General features: G+C 50.6%; 1 protein-coding gene across 4 annotated transcripts in view; it reads left to right on the top strand.

Moving 5' to 3' along the window:
- The window catches only part of POPDC2 (popeye domain cAMP effector 2), a 66,099-nt gene extending 47,737 nt beyond the window's left edge, over positions 1-18,362 (top strand). For 3 of the 4 annotated variants that reach the window (XM_083171494.1, XM_083171495.1, XM_083171493.1), the window contains 4 exons: positions 9,960-10,461; positions 12,090-12,198; positions 13,777-14,271; positions 17,883-18,362. In XM_083171494.1, the coding sequence (XP_083027620.1) occupies positions 9,974-10,461; positions 12,090-12,198; positions 13,777-14,238 (1,059 nt within the window). In that variant the 5' untranslated portion in view covers positions 9,960-9,973 and the 3' untranslated portion in view covers positions 14,239-14,271; positions 17,883-18,362. The remainder of the gene's footprint in view (positions 1-9,959; positions 10,462-12,089; positions 12,199-13,776; positions 14,272-17,882) is intronic. The other variant, XM_083171496.1, reaches the window with a different exon arrangement.
- Positions 18,363-21,346: the final 2,984 nt, after the last annotated feature.

Here is a 21,346-nt window from a genome sequence, read left to right as displayed (position 1 = left end):
CCCTCTCCAGGAGGACACAATGCTCTGTTCCTGGGCTTCTCTGGTAATGTATGATTGCCAGCACCTGTGGTGACACCTTTCTTATCAGTTACCTAGCTCCCCACAGGTGCTGGCAATCATACATTATCCATACCTCCCAGCATGCCCCTCTCCAGGAGGACACAATGCTCTGTTCCTGGGCTTCCCTGGTAATGTATGATTGCCATCACCTGTGGTGACACCTTTCTTATCAGTTACCTAGCTCCCCACAGGTGCTGGTAATCCTACATTATCCATACCTCCCAGCATGCCCCTCTCCAGGAGGACACAATGCTCTGTTCCTGGACTTCCCTGGTAATGTATGATTGCCAGCACCTGTGGTGTCCATACCTCCCAGCATGCCCCTCTCCAGGAGGACACAATGCTCTGTTCCTTGACTTCCGTGGTAATGTATGATTGCCAGCACCTGTGGTGACACCTTTCTTATCAGTTACCTAGCTCCCCACAGGTGCTGGCAATCATACATTATCCATACCTCCCAGCATGCCCCTCTCCAGGAGGACACAATGCTCTGTTCCTGGGCTTCCCTGGTAATGTATGATTGCCATCACCTGTGGTGACACCTTTCTTATCAGTTACCTAGCTCCCCACAGGTGCTGGTAATCCTACATTATCCATACCTCCCAGCATGCCCCTCTCCAGGAGGACACAATGCTCTGTTCCTGGACTTCCCTGGTAATGTAGGATTGCCAGCACCTGTGGTGACACCTTTCTTATCAGTTACCTGGCTCCCCACAGGTGCTGGCAATCATACATTATCTATACCTCCCAGCATGCCCCTCTCCAGGAGGACACAATGCTCTGTTCCTGGGCTTCCCTGGTAATGTATGATTGCCAGCACCTGTGGTGACACCTTTCTTATCAGTTACCTGGCTCCCCACAGGTGCTGGCAATCATACATTATCCATACCTCCCAGCATGCCCCTCTCCAGGAGGACACAATGCTCTGTTCCTGGACTTCCCTGGTAATGTATGATTGCCAGCACCTGTGGTGACACCTTTCTTATCAGTTACCTAGCTCCCCACAGCTGCTGGCAATCCTACATTATCCATACCTCCAAGCATGCCCCTCTCCAGGAGGACACAGTGCTCTGCTCCTGGGCTTCCCTGGTAATGTAGGATTGCCAGCACCTGTGGTGACACCTTTCTTATCAGTTACCTAGCTCCCCACAGGTGCTGGCAATCATACATTATCCATACCTCCCAGCATGCCCCTCTCCAGGAGGATACAATGCTCTGTTCCTGGACTTCCCTGGTAATGTAGGATTGCCAGCACCTGTGGTGACACCTTTCTTATCAGTTACCTGGCTCCCCACAGGTGCTGGCAATCATACATTATCCATACCTCCCAGCATGCCCCTCTCCAGGAGGATACAATGCTCTGTTCCTGGACTTCCCTGGTAATGTATGATTGCCAGCACCTGTGGTGACACCTTTCTTATCAGTTACCTAGCTCCCCACAGCTGCTGGCAATCCTACATTATCCATACCTCCAAGCATGCCCCTCTCCAGGAGGACACAGTGCTCTGCTCCTGGGCTTCCCTGGTAATGTAGGATTGCCAGCACCTGTGGTGACACCTTTCTTATCAGTTACCTAGCTCCCCACAGGTGCTGGCAATCATACATTATCCATACCTCCCAGCATGCCCCTCTCCAGGAGGATACAATGCTCTGTTCCTGGACTTCCCTGGTAATGTATGATTGCCAGCACCTGTGGTGACACCTTTCTTATCAGTTACCTAGCTCCCCACAGGTGCTGGCAATCCTACATTATCCATACCTCCCAGCATGCCCCTCTCCAGGAGGACACAGTGCTCTGCTCCTGGGCTTCCCTGGTAATGTAGGATTGCCAGCACCTGTGGTGACACCTTTCTTATCAGTTACCTAGCTCCCCACAGGTGCTGGCAATCATACATTATCCATACCTCCCAGCATGCCCCTCTACAGGAGGATACAATGCTCTGTTCCTGGACTTCCCTGGTAATGTAGGATTGCCATCACCTGTGGTGACACCTTTCTTATCAGTTACCCAGCTCCCCACAGGTGCTGGCAATCATACATTACCCATACCTCCCAGCATACCCCTCTCCAGGAGGACACAATGCTCTGTTCCTGGGCTTCCTTGGTAATGTATGATTGCCAGCACCTGTGGTGACACCTTTCTTATCAATTACCTAGCTCCCCACAGGTGCTGGCAATCCTACATTATCCATACCTCCCAGCATGCCCCTCTCCAGGAGGACACAGTGCTCTGCTCCTGGGCTTCCCTGGTAATGTAGGATTGCCAGCACCTGTGGTGACACCTTTCTTATCAGTTACCTAGCTCCCCACAGGTGCTTGCAATCATACATTATCCATACCTCCCATCATGCCCCTCTCCAGGAGGACACAATGCTCTGTTCCTGGGCTTCCCTGGTAATGTATGATTGCCAGCACCTGTGTGACACCTTTCTTATCAGTTACCCAGCTCCCCACAGGTGCTGGCAATCCTACATTGCCAGGGAAGTCCAGGTACAGACAGAGCCGAATTTCCCATTAGGCACGTGAGGCACCGGCTTAGGGGCGGCACATGTTTGGGGGCGGCACTTGGATGCCTGTGATAGTACTGTCAGCCCAAAATGTACCAATAACTGCAAAATATCCACTGGACTGTACTATATTCCATCTTAAATAGAGTGAAAATGGATAGGACATGCAGATACTGCCCCTATAAACTGTCCTACTTAGTAAACATTATTGTTGTGCCTAGGGGCGCCCTCATCCCTAAATCCGCCCCTGGGTACAGAGCATGTTCTACCTCATGGTATGGGTCAGGTAGGCACCCATGATTTATCCCATAAATAAGGAGCCCATACACACCCAATATTTGGGTTGATGGGATGCCTATTTTGCAGTTATGCCATCTGGATGCACACCGTTATTTACAGCACCGGTGTATACAAGCACAGGAGGGGTCCAGGCTTGGCGGTCTGTTCTGGTAATGGCGTCCGGCAGTCACAGCGCAGTTATCGCAGTAAACGTGGATGGGAAAAGGGGATCATATGGGTGTAAAGCTGTGTACACACGGGCAAAAATTGCTAGCAATATGGTCGCGATTGGAGTGTGCAGCGGCGATAAATCATCAGGTGTGCACTCCTGTCTTCAGCCCCCTAATGGTCGCTGGTCGGAGGAGCTTGCTCCTCCGACCAGTGACTCCCCCGGCCTCTTCTCCCGGCATCGGCGACCATCTCTGGTCACCAGGGCAGGCGACAGGGGGGGTCAAAGGGGACACTCGTACCAGGCCAGATCAGTGACTCCCCTGCTTCTTCTCCCGGCATCGGCGACCATCTATGGTCACTGATGAAAACGGGACACTGCGCAATATCTTGCCAGCGATCATATTGCTCTGTGTGTACGCAGCTTTACAGGGGCGGGTTGCACCCGCATCTCAGTATTCCTCAGCAGCGTGTGTCTGGTGTTATGGGGCCTAGATTGTGTAATGTACAATCCCCCAGCATATGAAATACAATACAGTACAGATGGCCTATAGTATGATCTGTATCATACATGTACAGTATATAATATAAATACGTGGCCAGGAAACGGATAAACACACCATAACAAATACACAAGCATATTAGAACCAGTACTGCATTTTCTACGCTCACGTTCTCCCACCTCGCGTAAGGCTCCTGTCTCTTTTTCCTGGTGGCTGCTCTCTGGTCCAGAGCACTGACTGAGGACTCAGAGCCGTACACACAGCAGACTTGGTAGAAGAAGCTGGTACACTGGGCATGCGCAGCCGCCCCGCTCTGTCCCTTACACTGTGTGATGTGGCGGAAGCTCCAGTAATCAGATTATATACAGTATATACGATATTGTAGTCACAAATTGAGCCACTTGCCAAGAGGAGGGCAACCAGAACCCCCTCCCTCTACAATTGCCTATGGGGGTCAGAGTCCAGAAGCCAGATGACCAGAACCACGGTAAAGCCCACCCAGGACACTGATAACAGCACGGGGAGGCTGCAGCTCAGGGAGTGGGGACCTTTGGCCCTCCGGCTGTTGTTGAACTACACATACCATAAAGCCCTGCTACAGTTTTGCTATTTGGCGATGCTAAAACCTTTGTAGGTCATGCTGGGATGTGTAGTTCACCAACTGGAGGGTCAAAGTTTCCCTATCCCTGCTGTTATAATATGTATATATAGGGTGATTGGCCTGTGGTCTCATTAGATCCACACTGTATGGCTCACCACAGACCGGAGCAGTGTCGGACTGGGGCATTTAGGGCCCACCAGGGAAATATAGCCGCAGGTGCCCACTGAAGGGGTGTGGTCAGCCACTGGTAGGTGTGGTCATCAATGTGAGCAGTGGCGTCACTAGGGTTGGTGTCACCCGGTGTAGGAATTCGCAGTGTCACACACACAGGGCCTTATTCTAGTTCACTCTTTATGACAAAATCCTTCTTATATGGACAAAACCATGTGCACTGCCGGTGGGGCAGATGTTACTTGTGCAGAGAGAATTAGATTTGGGTGTGGTTTTACTTCAAAGTGAGATCTATATTGCAGTGTAAAAATAAAGCAGTCAGTATTTACCCTGCACAGAAACAATATAACTCAAACAAATCTAAATTTCTCTGCACATGTTACATCTACCCCACCTGCAGTGCACATGGTTTTGTCCATCTAAGAAGGATGTTGTCAGAAAGAGTGAACTAGAATAAGGCCCAAACACACATACCCTCCCTAACCATCCAGAAGACGTAACGCTTGTGCGCGCCGGAGGTGCGCTGAAAATTTAGGGGTGTGGTCTATCATAAGGGGGCGTGGCCTGTACCATGATTGTATTACGTACCTGCAGATTTCACATTTTAGCAAACTTTGTAATACCCATTACACATAAAGCCACATGCCGTAATGCCAATTACACATTATGCTGCACACCGTGATGCCAGTTACACATTACGCCCAACACCGCAATGTTAATTACTCAATACACCTCACACTGTGATGCTAATTACACATTATGTCGCACACCTTGATGCCCATTACACCCCACACTGTGATGGCAATTACCCAATGCTCCCCACACCGTAATGCCCATTACGCCCCATACCATGATGCCCATTACACTGCACAATGATGTCCCTGTGCGGGGGGACGTGGGGTGGAGCGCAGTACATGTCCTCCTGCTCACACCCCAGTCCGGTGTCCCCCTGGCCTGCTGTCTCTGAGTCCTGCTGCCAATGCCACCGCTACCACGCCGCTTCAGAGGGGAGGGGAGGGGAGCACTCAGCACAGGGCGCATATCTCCTTCCCCCTTACTGTTTCTATGCATGTCCCTGTTAGCCAATCATATCTCACGGGCTGGCTCTTGATTGGCTGCCAGCCCGCGATCTCTGATTGGCTCACGGTCCCGCAGCCAATCAGGAGCCGGCCTGCAAGCTCCGATTGGCTAAAAGCATGGACAGTGACAGAGTGAAGGGAAAGGGGGCTAGGACAGTGGCGTAGCTACAAATTTTGCTCCCCCCTGCCAAAATAGTTTCTGGCGCCCCCCCCCCCCATCCCCTTATACATTATGCCACACACCATGATGTCTATTATACCACACAACGTTACACCACTTACACTATATGCCGCTTGCACATTATACCACACACTGTAATGCCCCTTATGCATTACGCCACACATCGGACAGCTGACCCTTCCACACCCAACACTACATCACTAACCATATTGTAGGTAAAACACAAATATTGGTACAGATTGAAAAATAATAACACACATACGCCACCAGAAAAAGCACATAGGCCCCAACAGGAAAATAATAAAACACATCAGCACTGATAGAAAATAATACGTACATAAGCCACCACAGGAAAATACTCAAAACATTGGCGCAGACAGGAAAATCTAAATTTACAATCTCAGTGTCTAATGGGCATGCACTAGAAGCAATTCAAGGGCTATTTCTAAGCAATGAGTAGATCGCTGAAGGTGCGTACACACGGGGTGATATATCAGCCAGCGATATATCACAGAGTGATATATCGCTCAATGTCTCCTTTTCATCGGCGACCAGAGATGGTCGCTGATGAAAAGAAACCTCTGCTGGGGGAGCCGCAGAGGTAATCAGCTGGTCACAGGAGCAAACTCCTGCGCCCAGGGATCATAAGGGGGCTGAAAATGGGAGCACACTCCCATCACTGGCAATATGGTCGCCTGCGACCATATTGCCAGCGATATCAGCCCATATCGCTGCTGTGTGTACACGGCTTTAGAAATAAAGCAAGGATTGCTCTGTGTGTATATCTCTGAGCAATGGCAATGTACAGCCCCATGCGTCGCTATCGCCTGACTAGTATAATCTAGTTAAATTGCCAGTGTTCTCACCAGAACACACTGGTCAGCCCAGATTGCTCCTGAAAGGGGGAGCCCTAGAGAAAAAAAAACAGTGCTTTAAGTGACTGCTGCATACATATATATATATATATATATATATATATATATATATATATATATACAGTGGTCGAAGTGGGGCGGTATACGGGGGTATGGCATACCCCCACTTTAATCTGAAGATAAAAAAAAAAAAAGTTTTTTTTCCCCCTCAGGATGCTCTCTGATCACTCAGCAGCACATATTGTGCTTTTGTAATACCCCTATACAACGGGGCAGTCTGGCAGGGGACGTTGATGGACAGGGGGGTGTCCGAAGGTGCGCACTATATTCACTCTTTACTTTTCCATACCCCCACTTCAAAATTTCCATACCCCCACTTCAAAATTTCCACTTCGACCACTGTATATATATATATATATATATATATATATATACACACAAACGCAGTATATATATATATATATATATACATACACACACAAACACTGTATATATATATATATATATATATATACATACACACACAAACACTGTATATATATATATATATACATCATATATCAGGGTTGCCAACCCTCCCGGAATTTCCAGGAGTCTCCCGAAAATCGGGACCCCCTCCCGGCCCCCCGGATCGGGTCTCAGAGGAGGGGGCGGAGCTAAAACGGCACAATCGCGGGGCTTAGTGATGTCACTCGTAAGCCCCGCCCCCTGAGCGGCTGCTGAAACTCTCCTCTCCGGGCTTCTCCCGGAGAGGAGAATCTTAAAGTCGGCAACCCTGTCATATATTATATCACACACATACATATGTTAAAATAATAAAGAGATATAAGTACAGTTTTTGTAAATAAATAAATAATAATGAAATAAAGTATGAAGGCTGCCTACCTCTGTCCACTCAGGCTGAGGGTAAACAGTCAGCAGCAGGTGTGAATACACAGGTTGCAGTCCCTGGAAGCCTGCAATCATAATTAGGTTGAGAGGAGCTGGCCGGGCCCGGGGCCCTGTGTGCAGGAAGTGTGGGGAAGAGAGACTGATGTTCACTGGTCCTGGACGGTGCGGGCGTACAGCACTGATGGCGCCATTGTTAACATGAGGGAAGCCGCTCTTCAATCTGTCTCCAGCGCTGCGCTGTCAGTGTGACAGGCATAGCGCAGCAAGTATTAGCAGGCGCAGCTGACAGCAGCAGGGTCGGCAGAGCAAGGAGCGCTCAGCCGGCAGCTTTCAATCTCGGCAGCAGGGACCTGGGAGTACAGTGCCGCTCTGCCTCCCGCGCAGAACCAGAAGTGAGGCCGGGATATGGTTGTCTGACATGACTGCCCGCGGCCGACGCTGGGGTAGCGGCAGGCGGAACTGAGGCAGCATGTCAGTCACAGTCAGACTGTCAGTACGCCGGGTAGCTGCCGGTGCCCGGCACCCACCCAGTCACCGCTGCCGCTTGCTCCCCCAAGCGGCAGTGGTGGCTGCCTTACACAAGTTACGCCTCTGGGCTAGGAGATATGCGCGGCGCCCTGTGCTGAGCGCTCTCCTTCCCTCCCCTCTGAAGCGGCGGCAGCGGCAGACAGTGAGGGACTGGGTAACCACGCCCACATGCCAAAGAGGGCGTGGCTACAAATCGGCAGGGCCGACCAGGGATTTCCCCGGCTCACCGCCGGGCCAGTCCGACACTGGACCGGAGTGGAAAGTGGATAACGCTATCAGAAGATGGCATTAATATCACAGGGCTGTCTCTGGAATTGTTTCTACTTTTTTTTTTTAAGTAAATTCTAGCAGAACTGTTCCAAAATACCCTTTAATACATGATAGAGAAACTAATACTGTGAAGATGTCATAAAAACATAATAATAATAAATATTGCACATGCCGTATTTACTATGCAGCTATTCAGGATCATGTTGTGTGGCAGATGTACAAAGTCTTGCATAGCAGCCAATCAGCCCCTAACTGGCATGCAGCATGGCAGTTAGGGAATGATTTGCTTGTGGTTAATCTCTCCAAGGCTGAGTACATAGGCCCCATCTGTGCCTATTACTTTGTATTTGATCTTCCACGACTGATCTCTGTGGTTAGGTTACCCCGTCACCTGCAGGAGATGTTACAGTAGGTGCAGAGTAACAGCAGCGCCCCCTGCTGGACAGACTGAGCCATTACTATAGATCTCATTACAGATAGTGATGGCATTTGGTGCTCAGACCATCGCAGACGACATTAACATGATACTGTAATGAGTGTGGCCAGTTCTAGTAAGCGTTCCCTCAGTGATAGGCGCCGCACAAGAACGCCCTGGGGTGATTTTCTGGGCGGGATTCTCCATGAATGAGTTACTGTGCAGGTGCAGCGGACACAGGGCCTGATTCAGAGGTGATCGCTGAATCGCAGATCGAGCGATTATGGAATGCTTGTGCATGAGTACGGATCATAGCCTCATGAATAAGCCCAAATAACGATGATTATTACGTATTATCGCATTCTGACAGGAAGCTGGCGTTTGGGGGTGGTAACTGCCCATTTTCTGGGAGTGTCAGGGAAAGCGCAGGCGTGGCCAGGCGTTATCAGGGAGGGTCTGTGACGTCAGCTCCGCCCCCATCAGCCTGATTCTGTCACAGACTTGTGGAAGGGTCAGAGTTACTCACACCTGCACAGACTGCAGAGTCATCCGATTGGTCATAGACCATCCGTATGTAAACGTAATTCCACGCCTCCGGTCAGCCCACTTTCCCACCTGCCCCCCCACTAACCCCAGCAAAGAATGCAAATCTGTACCAGGGACGGACTGGGCTGTATGAGTGTGAACGTATAATGGGGGCCCGCCTTCGTGGTGCGTCTCCACATCTCTGTATACCGTGTGGCTGAGCATACCGCCGGAAGGCTGGGCTGCTCGGCCAGCAGGTCTCTCTGTATGGCCGGACCGGCCCATCAGACCATCGGCCTTGCCTGCATTTGTCAGAGGTGCCCGATGGGCAGTCTGGCCCTGGAACACCCAATTCACTTCTCTGCAAATGTGCCTGACATTGCAGCTGCCACTCCGCGCAAACACCAGTTGGAAGCATGTGCGGTACACATAACATCAGCAGAGGCCCTGGTGTCTGATTGGCTGGTAATACCTGATGCTGGGCCAGATTCTCTAAGCTTCAAAAGTGATAAAATGGAGAGTGATAACCAACCAACCAATCAGCTCCTACCTCACATTTTTCAAACACAGCCTGTTACATGGCAGGTAGGAGCTGATTGGCTGGCTGTTTATCACTCTCCATTTTATCACTTTTGAAGCTTAGAGAATCTGGCCCGCTGTCTTTTCTCTTAAGCTGGGTACATCCTAGCCGATTTATCGGTAACGATATACACTGCATATCGTCTAGCGTGTGTATGCACTATGGGGTGATTCAGCTTTGTGCGCAAAGCGAAATCTCTCTCAAATGGGCAAAACCGTATTCCTCTGGTTAGAGAAGAATAACGAGCATGAGCGCTGCCAACGTTTCGGCATCAGACAGCCGGAACGGTCCCCTCCGTCACCCTGATGCCTTCTCTTGTATTGCAGGTGTAGGAGCCGCGATGGCGTGGAACAGGACGGTCATGGAGCAGCTCTGGCGCGCCCCTGAGTGTGCGGAGTGGAACCTGTACATGGAGCGCTCGCCGTACCACCTGGCCTGCCTGGTTCTCCTGCTGGCACACATGGGTGGCAGTGGCATTCGGGGCTGTATCTACATCTTTGGGCTGATGGCGCTGGCCTTCCTGTGTAAGACCCTGTGGGGCTGGCTGTTTGCCTGTGGCGTGGACATAGTGGTGTGGAATATGCTGCTGCTGGTGGTGTGCCTGGCACAGGTCACGCACCTGATCTGCCGACTGCGCACGGAATCTTACGGCGAGGACTACGACGCCCTGTATCACACAGTCTACCAACCGCTACAGGTCCCCATACACGTCTTCAAGGAGATCGCTCACTGCAGCGGGATGGAGGTGCAGAGTCTGAGTGCGGACCAGAGCTACGCCCTGGAGGGGAAGACGCCCATAGACCGCCTGTCCCTGCTCATCTCCGGGAGGTGGGTGATCGTCAGACATGGCGGCGGCTGGCGGCTCCTTCTTATAGCGCCACGGCTGGTGATACAGTGCTGGGAGTGTGTACCCCAGGGGGCTTGGCGGGGATAACCCTTACCTCCCCCCATGTCCCTTCTACCTGCAGATTATTACATTACTAACATCTGCAGGGATTGTTTGGTCTATAGCAAGTTGGTCGACATGGTTCTAGGTCGACATGGGACAAGGTCAACACGGGTCTAGGTTGACATGGGTTTAGGTCGACACAAGCCATAGGTCAACCTAGGTCGACAGTCAAAAGGTTGATATGGAGTTTTTCACTGTTTTTTTTTTTAGCCAAATGACGACACAGTCCACATGGACACAGTTTGCAGTGCACCGCATCCCATCGCATTGCTCACAATGCTTCGGGCACGGTGCCTCACTGCGCTCAGCACTATTTTATCCTCCCACCGCGCCCTAGTGGATGGTAAGACATGAAATACCGCCTGTCGGCACATGTCGGCTCAAAAAAAACAGTGATAAACCACAAGTCGACATTTTGACTGTCGACCTAAACACTGCTAATGCTTGTGTCGACCTAATGACCTGTAAGCCTAAACCATATCGACCTATCCCCATGTCGACCTAACGGTGTCGACCAACTTGCTGTAGACCCAATGACAGGTACATGGTGATATTTCCTGCAGATTATTACATTACTGACCTCTCTAGTAACCTGCAGAACATCGCTCAGTACATATGTAATATCTGGGCGCCCGATTTTTTCATCGCATCGCATACAATATAGTGGCATACAATTCATGCGATTTTTCATTGTAAAGACCCGATTTTTAATTGTATAGTCACCTATGGGTGATTTTATACCCCCACTATCCAACTACGCATGGATTTGAGTCTATATAGTGTGGCGAGCGCAGCGAGCCTCCGAGCCCGAAGCGTGGCGAGCGCAGTGAGCTTGGAGAGGGGACGCAGAATACATGTAAAGTAATCCGCGTGCGCTCGCCAAGCTAGGGGCTCGGTGGCTCGCTGCGCTCGCCACACTATATCGTGACCTGCAGAGCATCGCTCTGTCCCATCTACCCCCTGACAGGTACATAGCGATATATCCTGCAGACTATTACATCACTGACCTCTCTAGTGACCTGCAGAACATCGCTCTGTCCCATCTACCCCCTGACAGGTACATAGCGATATATCCTGCAGATTATTACATCACTGACCTCTCTAGTGACCTGCAGAACATCGCTCTGTCCCACCTACCCCCTGACAGGTACATAGTGATATATCCTGCAGACTATTACATTACTGACCTCTCTAGTGACCTGCAGAACATCGCTCTGTCCCATCTACCCCCTGACAGGTACATAGTGATATATCCTGCAGATTATTACATTACTGACCTCTCTAGTGACCTGCAGACCATCGCTCTGTCCCATCTACCCCCTGACAGGTACATAGTGATATATCCTGCAGATTATTACATTACTGACCTCCCTAGTGACCTGCAGAACATCGCTCTGTCCCACCTACCCCCTGACAGGTACATAGTGATACATCCTGCAGACTATTACATTGGTGACCTGCAGACGATCACACTGCTGACCGGGTGCTTCTTGTGTTCCTGCGTCAGGGTGATTGTCAGCTTGGACGGCCAGTTCCTGCATTACATTTTCCCCTACCAGTTCCTGGACTCTCCGGAGTGGGAATCTCTGCGGCCCTCGGAAGAAGGAACATTTCAGGTGAGGACAAGAAGATTGGAAATGTTTTCCTGCGAGTTCTCCTTCTGCGCACTGTAGTTGGTTCTGGTTGATAGACCTACAGGGAGAAATGCATACCTCCCAACTTCTGTGCTGATGAAATAGGGACACTCGTGCGTGCGTCCGAAAAGGGGGCGTGACTTATGCAAATGAGGGCGTGGCTTATGCTAATTAGCCGCAATCTCATTTTCATACGAGAATAGACGATATGCGCACAGCGTCTATTCTTTTAGATTGGGGGGTCTCCCAACTGCCACCCCCGCAGCGGGACAATGCCTGCCGCGGGTGGGACAGTGGGACAGGACCCGAAAATCGGGACTGTCCCGCTGTAATCGTGACAGTTGGGAGGTATGGAAATGTACTAAGATGGGAATTCTATTGAAGATGGGATATCGCCCATAGCAACCAAACGGAATCTACTTCTTATTAATTTAGCACCTTCTAGAATAGGCCTGTCAAAACTGTGGCCCTCCAGCTGCTGCATACCTCCCAACAGTCCCGTCCACGTCCCTCCCACGGCCGGCAGTGTCCCACGGCGGGGGGCTGTTGGGGGTCCACCCTGTCAGCGGTGAATGGTCTCGTGGGAAGACACAAATATAGACCATGCCCCCTTTCCGGATAGCCACGCCCCCTAATTTTTGGGCGCGTGCCTGTGTCCCTCTTCAGGGACCTTCAAAGTTGGGAGGTATGCTGTTGTAAAAACTACAAGTCCCATCATGCCTTGCCACAGATTTGCTATTAGGGAATGCAAACACTATGGCAAGGCATGCTGGGATGTGTAATTTCACAACAGCTGGAGGTTTGGACATGTCTGAGCCCTGCTCTGAAGAGCTTACAATCTAGTAGGAAGGGGAGACAGACAGATTACAAGAGGTGCAAGCGAGGGGGTGGTGGTTAGATAGCAGGATGTAAACAGGAAACAGGCAAGGGGTCGGAGAACCAGCTGGTTTATGCAGTGGAAGGGTACGCTTTGATGAATAGGTGAGTTTTCAGTGCCCGTTTGAAGCTTTGCAAGGTCGGGGAGAGTCTAATGGAGCGAGGGAGTGCGTTCCACTGAAGGGGTGCAGCACGGGCAAAGTCCTGTACTCTAGCATGGGAAGCAGTGATCAGGGTGGAGGAGAGACAACAGTCGTCAGCTGACCGTAGAGGGCGGGAGGGTGTATGAATGGAGATGAGGTTAGAGATATATGGAGCAATGGAATTAGAGATGGCCCTGTATGTGAGTGTGAGGTGTTTGAAGAGGATTCTGTAGGGGAGTGGGAGCCAGTGCAGATTTTGTTGAAGGGGAGTAGCAGAGTTAGAGCGGCGGGAGAGGAAGATAAGCCTGGCTGCAGCATTGAGGACAGATTGGAGAGGAGCCAGTTGGGATCGAGCGAGGCCGGTGAGGAGAACATTACAGTAGTCGAGCCGTGAGATGACCAGTGAGTGGATGATCAGCTTAGGCCCCCCCCCCCCCCATATTTCCGGCCTATAACACCGAGTGGCCTGTAGTGTGGCCCTGTGATAAATCTTTATGGCGACATTTCCTGGTGACCATGTTTCCTCCCGATGTCCCCTCAGGTCACCCTGACGGCGGAGACGGACAGCACCTACATCAGCTGGCCCCGGAAGAAGCTCTACTTCCTCCTGGCGCGGGAGAAGTACATCTCGCGCCTCTTCTCCGCGCTGCTCGGCTACGACATCTGCCAGAAACTCTACGCCCTCAACGACAAGCTCTTCGCCAAGTTCGGCCTCCGCTTCGACATCCGCCTCCCCAGCCTCTACCACGTGCTGGGCCCATTGTCGGAGTCCGCGGGACACGTGGGACCGGTGGCTGAGCCCTTGGCCTCCCTGCTTCCGCTGGATCCCCCACCCCTGCAGAAGGCAGCTCCGGCCCTCCCCCACCAGTCCTTCGCCAACAGAGGCCCGCGCCCCGAGAGTGGCACCCTGGGTGAGGACTCCAGCAGTCTCATTCTAGACGACTTTGCTGAGCTGCCCGGTTCCTTTATGGATTATGTGAGCGAGGGGGAGTATATGAAGTGAGAGGGGGCCGGGCAGCTGGGATGGGAGTGCACTGTAAGTACCACCCTGCCTGCCCGTTCTTCTGCAGCCTGTCAGTGTGTTGGCACCAACCTAACTCCGTAGGGCTGAGAGTGCCGCGGGAACCCGCTCGGCATTACCGCACATTACAGCGACAATCCCTGAGGCACATTACCAGGGCACTAACACCGTGTATTACATTTCCCTATGCATGGCCGACTGCATGCCGAGGCTCATCGCTATGACATCATCGTTACGACATCATCACTATGACATCATCCATAGAATGCAGCCGACCAGCTGTGGGGAAACCACAAGTCCCAGCATGGCTTTAGCACTCCTTAGTAGCAAAACTGACAGGGCGTGCTGGGACCTGTGGTTTCACAGCGGCTGGAAAGCGACAGGTTGGCCGGTCCGTGGCCTGTTATTTATGCGGTAATAGGGGAAATTTGCTAATGAGAATACGCCTGATATAGGCACATTCGTATAGAAATATTACTGCCCAATGTACTATGCCCAATATGCGCCCATTCGTATTCATTTGACAGACAAATTCGTATTCCTAATCAGGAACATGAATGTATTCGCCACCGAAAGAATACGAGAAGGAATCACGTTCAGTCGAATGGTGATTCCTAATTTACTAACCGCCGTATGTTATATACGGCCGCTAATTAGCGGGATACGGCCGGTTATTGACCCAAAAATACGCCTGGAAAATACTTCTCATTTTCCAGACGTATTTGGCAGTCACATCAGTCAGATCAGTCAGATCCATCACATCAGTCAGATCCATCACATCAGTCAGATCAGTCACATCAGTCAGATCCATCACATTAATCACATCAGTCAGATCCATCACATCAGTCAGATCAGTAACATTAGTCACATCAGTCAGATCAGTCACATCAGTCAGATCCATCACATTAATCACATCAGTCAGATCCATCACATCAGTCAGATCCGTCACATTAGTCACATCAGTCAGATCCATCACATCAGTCAGATCCGTCACATTAGTCACATCAGTCAGATCCATCACATCAGTCAGATCCATCACATCAGTCAGATCCATCACATCAGTCAGATCCGCCACATCTGTCAGGTCCGCCACATCTGTCAGATCCGGCACATCTGTCAGATCCGGCACATCTGTCAGATCCACCACACCTGTCAGATCCGTCACATCTGTCAGATCCGGCACATCAGTCAGATCAGTCACATCCGTGCAGGCTTCAGTGTAAAAAAAATAATAATAAAAAAAGCCAACGTGGGGTCCTCCCGCCCGGCAATTACCAGCCCCGGGCTCAAAGAGTCAGCACTGGTTGTAAAAATTCACAGGGCAAAACATGTAGGTGATCCCTGCAATTTTTAAAACCAGCACCAGGCTCAAGGGCCGGCCCTGGTTCCTTAAATACAGGGGACACAATGAGTAGGGGTCCCCCGTATTTTGAGAACCAGCACCGGGCCGAACCAGCCAACATGGTAATGCCACAGCCGGAGGACACTATTTATATTAGTTCCCCCGACCGAAACATTCACCTCCTGACCGGTCAGCCCGTGCAGGGACACTAGGGAATGCGGACCCCCCAATAAAGGCCCTTGAGCCTGGTGCTGGTTTTAAAAATTCCAGGGATCCCCTACATATTTTGCCCCGTGAATATTTACAACCAGCGGCGGGGCTGGTAATTGCCGGGCAGGGGGGGACCCCACGTCGGCTAATTTAATTATTTAATTAATTTTTAACAATTTTTTACACTGCAGCCTGCACGGATCTGACTGATGTGACAGATCTGACTGATGTGACTGATCTGACAGATGTGACGGATCTGACTGATGTGACAGCTCTGACTGATGTGACAGCTCTGACTGATGTGACAGATCTGACTGATGTGACGGATTTGACTGATGTGACGGATCTGATTGATGTGACAGATCTGACTGATGTGACAGATCTGACTGATCCGTGCAGGCTGCCAACTCGTATTTTTATTTAGCGGCTGGCTATACAGCCGCCAAATACGAATACGGCACCGTACGCCATTAGGCAGATACGAATCCGTAAATAGGACAGATTAGTAAATGTGCCCTATTTACGAACTGTATTTTCGAGACAATATGGCCGATGCCGGTCGTAGAGATTCGTACCCGGCATCGGTCGTAGTTGGTACATTTCCCCCAATGTGTGATATGGGACACAATCGCCAACTGATGAACCATAATACATGCGCCAACATTCGCCACGTAGACGTTTTGCTTGTGTCGATGTAGGCACTGTCTGTCAGCCATCCCGATACCCTGCATGTTGGCATGGCTGTGTGCATCTGCGGACCTGCCCTGATGGGTTATTTTGCATGTCGCCTGCAGGGAGGGAGGGAGGTAGTTATTGGGGGTTGCTGCTGATGTGTGTTGGGGGTATCGTGCCCAGTCCCTTGCCAGGATCATTCCCAGGGGGTTTGCATTGGTTGGTGTGCATTGTGTTGGCATTGCTTGTCCGTGCCTGTTGACATGGACGCGATATTATGTACGATTATATAGATAATAGGGTTCTGTATCGGTCACCTGAACCGCGCACATAAGGAGCTATATACTGATAGCGCAGGACAAGCCCCCACCCGTGGGGTCGGCGCAGAGATGAGCGCACGCCAGTGTGCGGATGGACCTGGCAGGTATGTGCTCTGCGGCTGAGTGTGCGGATCTCCGGGTGATGGGGAGTCGCATGTAACACGGCGGCGTCTCCACTAGGGGCTAATTAGCAGGACGCTCGCATCTCAGCCAGAAGTAGCAGGGGTGTTCCGAGTCTGACGCAGATGCGGAACGAAGCAATGATCCATCGCACCAAGCTCCGGGCTGGCACAGGGGCGCGAAGTGTATGAATAGGGGCATATGTATAGAAATAGGGGATACAGTCAATTTATCGACATGATGACATGTTAAATGTCGGCACTGGGGCCGTGTCGGCATTTTGACCATGTCGGCATAATAAATGAACATGTCGGTATATATATATGTGTGTGTGTGTGTAAATCTCGGCATACGGGTGAATATTTGCATCTGGCTCGCTGCGCGCACTGTAGGTGGAAGTCTCCGAATCCGCTCCATTGTGGCTGGGAACCTCGGCATAGGATGCAGGGAAAAGCCACAGCCAATCAAATTTCACCACTCATCACCAACGCGCAGATCGGGTTGGGCCATTTGTGACCATAGGGGGCGGTATTTAGAATGGCCAACACCGGACAAGGACAAACAATTGTGGCGGTGTAGCCTCAAGTACATGAAGATCCCCATCTGGGCCAAGATCCAGAACGCCAAGCCCTGTGTAGCATGGTAAATGGGGTGGGTATTATGGCAATACCATGGGCTGCAATGGTGATCGCTGCTGTGATTGGTAAGGGGGGACCACTCCTCTATCTGCCGCTGGTGTACCCCCCTTGTTATACAGCCCCTGATACTCTAACCTTTAGTTACACCCCATTAGCACTCATTAGTGGACATCCTTGGATTATTTAATGACCACTGAAGGCGCTACGGCGTCCTCTGGGTTATATACATGAGGCCGTATCGCATGGCTGGGACAATAGCTCCGCTGAGAGGTACGCGCTCTTCCCCACCCCTCACTAATGTGACCCCTCTTCTTTCTCTTCCAGATTCCACCGTTCTCCAGAAGGGTCACCCTCGGCTCCTGTCTTACGGGCGAGCTCCTCTGGCCCCAACGCAAACTCCAGAACTTTAAGGAACAATAAAAGCATCTGCCACCCCCCTGCTCTCAGCACCCCCCACTAGTGTGACTTCACTCACAAGGGCACAATGGCCGACGTGACGCAGCTACAGGACAGGCGGGCGACACGTGAACTCAGTCGCTGCAAGCCCCGCCCCATGCGCCGGTACTGCCAGCAATGGGATCCCAACACCACCAGGATGTCGACTCTGTAGAGGAACATTTTGTGGTGCACTTGGCGGTGCCAGCCTAGGGCCGCACATCGTCACCTCTGCATGACGGAGTCGCGGGTCTCTGCGGCCCTGCGGGACACCGGCAGCGGATCCATGTTCAGTGTTTTGTTATCTGTTCACCATTAATACAGAAAACCTCTTTGGATAAGGAGAATAAAGTCACGTGTTTCCAGTTATTGCGCTATATCCCTGTAACTGCGCCAGTAGCACCCGCCCGGACACTGCGGCATAAATGTACTGAAATAGGAGTACTATTGAAAATGTGATGTTGCCATAGCAACAATCAGATTACTTAGTAACACAGTAATTAAGGCTGAAAAAAATACGTTAGTCCATTGAGTTCACCCTATCTTACGTGTAACTACTGACTTGTGTCGTCATATCTATAGGATTCCCTTATGCTGCTTTCAGACCGCAAAACTGGCTTTGACCCTGTATTTGGAAACGTTTCCAAAAACGGGTCTGCCAGGTAAAACCCCTTTCACACCGCATCTCTTAAACGGTATATTACCGTTTAAGTGCGTTTTTTTTTACACTGGCAGACCCGTTGTTGGAAACTTTCCAAAAACCGGGTCAAAGCCAGTCTTCAGCGCGCGCCGCCCCCGCCCCCCCTCCCCCGGGGGTTAACACCCCCAAATCCCCCCCACCCTAGGGCTAACAACCCCCCCCCCCCCCCCCCCACCCTGTGCAGCCGGTACCTCCGTTGCGTGATCCGGCACTGCAGTTGGTCGGTGAAGCACTTATGAAAAAAAGCGTCTTTCAGAAAATGGCTGCCCCATAGGAAAACCAGTTTTAAAAAACTGTCTTTCGTATGGGGGCAGCCATTTTCCGAAAGTCACTTTTCTTATAAGAAAAGTGACTTTCGGAAAATGGCTGCCCCCATATGAAAGACAGTTTTTTAAAACAAGTTTTCCTATGGGGCAGCCATTTTCTGAAAGACGCTTTTTTTTTTATAAGTGCTTCCCCGACCATACTTCACAGCCGGGATCCACAACGAAGGTACCGGCTGCACGGCGGGTGTCGACACACGCGCCGCGTGGGGGGGGGCGACACATGCTCGGGGGGGCGACACGCGCGGGGGGGGCGGCGGGGGGCGGCTCCAGTGCTGCGAATATTTAATGAGTGCTCATTAAATATTCGCTGCTCTGAATTTAGGACCCAGCTCATTGGCTGGGTCCTAAATACCGTTTCAGACCCGATTTTGATCCCAAAATACCGGGTCTGAAACGGGTAGGACCCTGCATTTTACATACCTCCCAACTTGTGTCCGGATGAAATAGGGACACTCGCGCGGCTTCGCCGCGCGAGCGCCCGAAAAGGGGGCGGGGCGTATGCAAATGAGGGCGCGGCTTATGCTAATTAGCCGCGACCTCATTTTCATACAAGAATAGACGCTGTGCGCATGCGCACAGCGTCTATTCTACTAGATTGGGGGGTCTCCCAACTGCCACCCCCCGCAGCGGGACAATGCCTGCCGCGGGTGGGACGTCGGGACAGGACCCGAAAATCGGGACTGTCCCGACGGAATCGTGACAGTTGGGAGGTATGATTTTAACCGGTTTGAAAAAACTGTATTTTCAAACCGGTTAATTGGATCTGCACCTTTCAGACCGCACAGATTACCGTTTTAAAACGGTAAAAAAACGGCAATATACCGTTTACAAAGTGCGGTCTTAAAGGGGCATTAGTGGCCAATCATCCATATCAGTAACAGTAGTTGCTGTAACCACCCCACCGGCAATGAGTTCCAGAATGTCACTGCTCTAATGGTGAAGAATCCTCTTCTTAATTCAGTACGGAATTTATTTTCCCCCAGCCCATGGGTTAATGTGAGGGGGGAACTAGGTGGAATTATGGGGTAGATGTATGAAGCAGTGATAAGGGAGAAGTGATAAAGTGCCTGGTACTCTGGGGGTTATTCTAGTTCACTCCTTCTGTCAAATTCCTTCTTAGATATACAAAACCATGTGCACTGCAGGTGGGGCAGATGTAACATGTGCAGAGAGAATTAGATTTGGGTGAGGTTTTACTTCAAAGTGAGATCTATATTGCAGTGTAAAAAAGAAGCAGCCAGTATTTACCCTGCACAAAAACAAAATAACTCACCCAAATTTAATTCTCTCTGCACATGTTACATCTGCCCCCCTGCAGTGCACATGGTTTTGTCCATCTAAGAAGGAATTTGCCAGAAAGAGTGAACCAGAATAACCCCCTTTATCACCAGCCAATCAGCTCCTGACTGTTAAGTTACAGGCTTGATTTGAAAATGACAGGTTGGAGCTGATTGGCCGGTGATAAAAACCAGACACTTTATCACTTCACCAAGCTTAATAAATGTAACCCTCTATGTCCCTTTTTAAACCTAGCCCGTAACTTAAAAGTCAGGAGCTGATTGGCCGGTGATAAAGTACCAGGCACTTTATCACTTCTCTATACATCTACCCCTGAATTCCACCTGTACCACAGCCCTGAACAGTAATTCCAATAGAAAAGCCTGTCTCAGCGTCGTCTTCTTCTTCTGGCACGGTGTATGTGATGTCATGCCATCACCGCCGCTGAAGAGAAGAAGAGCCACTAAGAGAAGCAGGCTCTGTGCAAATCTTCCAACTGTCGAAAGTCAGAAAGTCAGTGGATCGGTGAAAATGTCCGTGTATTGTTGAGTTATGGCCACGGATTCGACAATCCACTGCTGTTTCTGACAAAACAGATTCGAAATGGACAGCCATCAATGCTGTCGGAAACGGAAGCACTGAATAGGTGAGTGCCGCTATTTCCACCTGTCGGAAATATTGGTACAGATTGAATACCCCCCTATGTGTATAAGGGGCACTGCTATATGGTGTAATATAAAGGCACTACATGCGGTGTAATGTGTACAAGGGGCACTGCTATATGGTGTAATATAAAGGCACTACATGCGGAGTAATGTGTATAAGGGGCACCGCTATATGGTGAAATATAAAGGCACTACATGCGGTGTAATGTGTATAAGGGGCACCGCTATATGGTGTAATATAAAGGCACTACATGCGGTGTAATGTGTATAAATGGCACCGCTATATGGTGACATTTAAAGGCACTACATGCTGTGTAATGTGTATAAGGGGCACTGCTAAATGGTGTAATATAAAGGCACTACATGTGGTGTAATGTGTATAGG

This window comes from Crinia signifera, chromosome 2 (genome assembly GCF_055691185.1).
Source record: "Crinia signifera chromosome 2, ASM5569118v1, whole genome shotgun sequence".
Classification (NCBI taxonomy): Eukaryota; Metazoa; Chordata; class Amphibia; order Anura; family Myobatrachidae; genus Crinia; species Crinia signifera.
The sequence above is the reverse complement of the archived record's forward strand: the minus strand, read 5'-3'. Positions and strand labels throughout refer to the sequence as shown.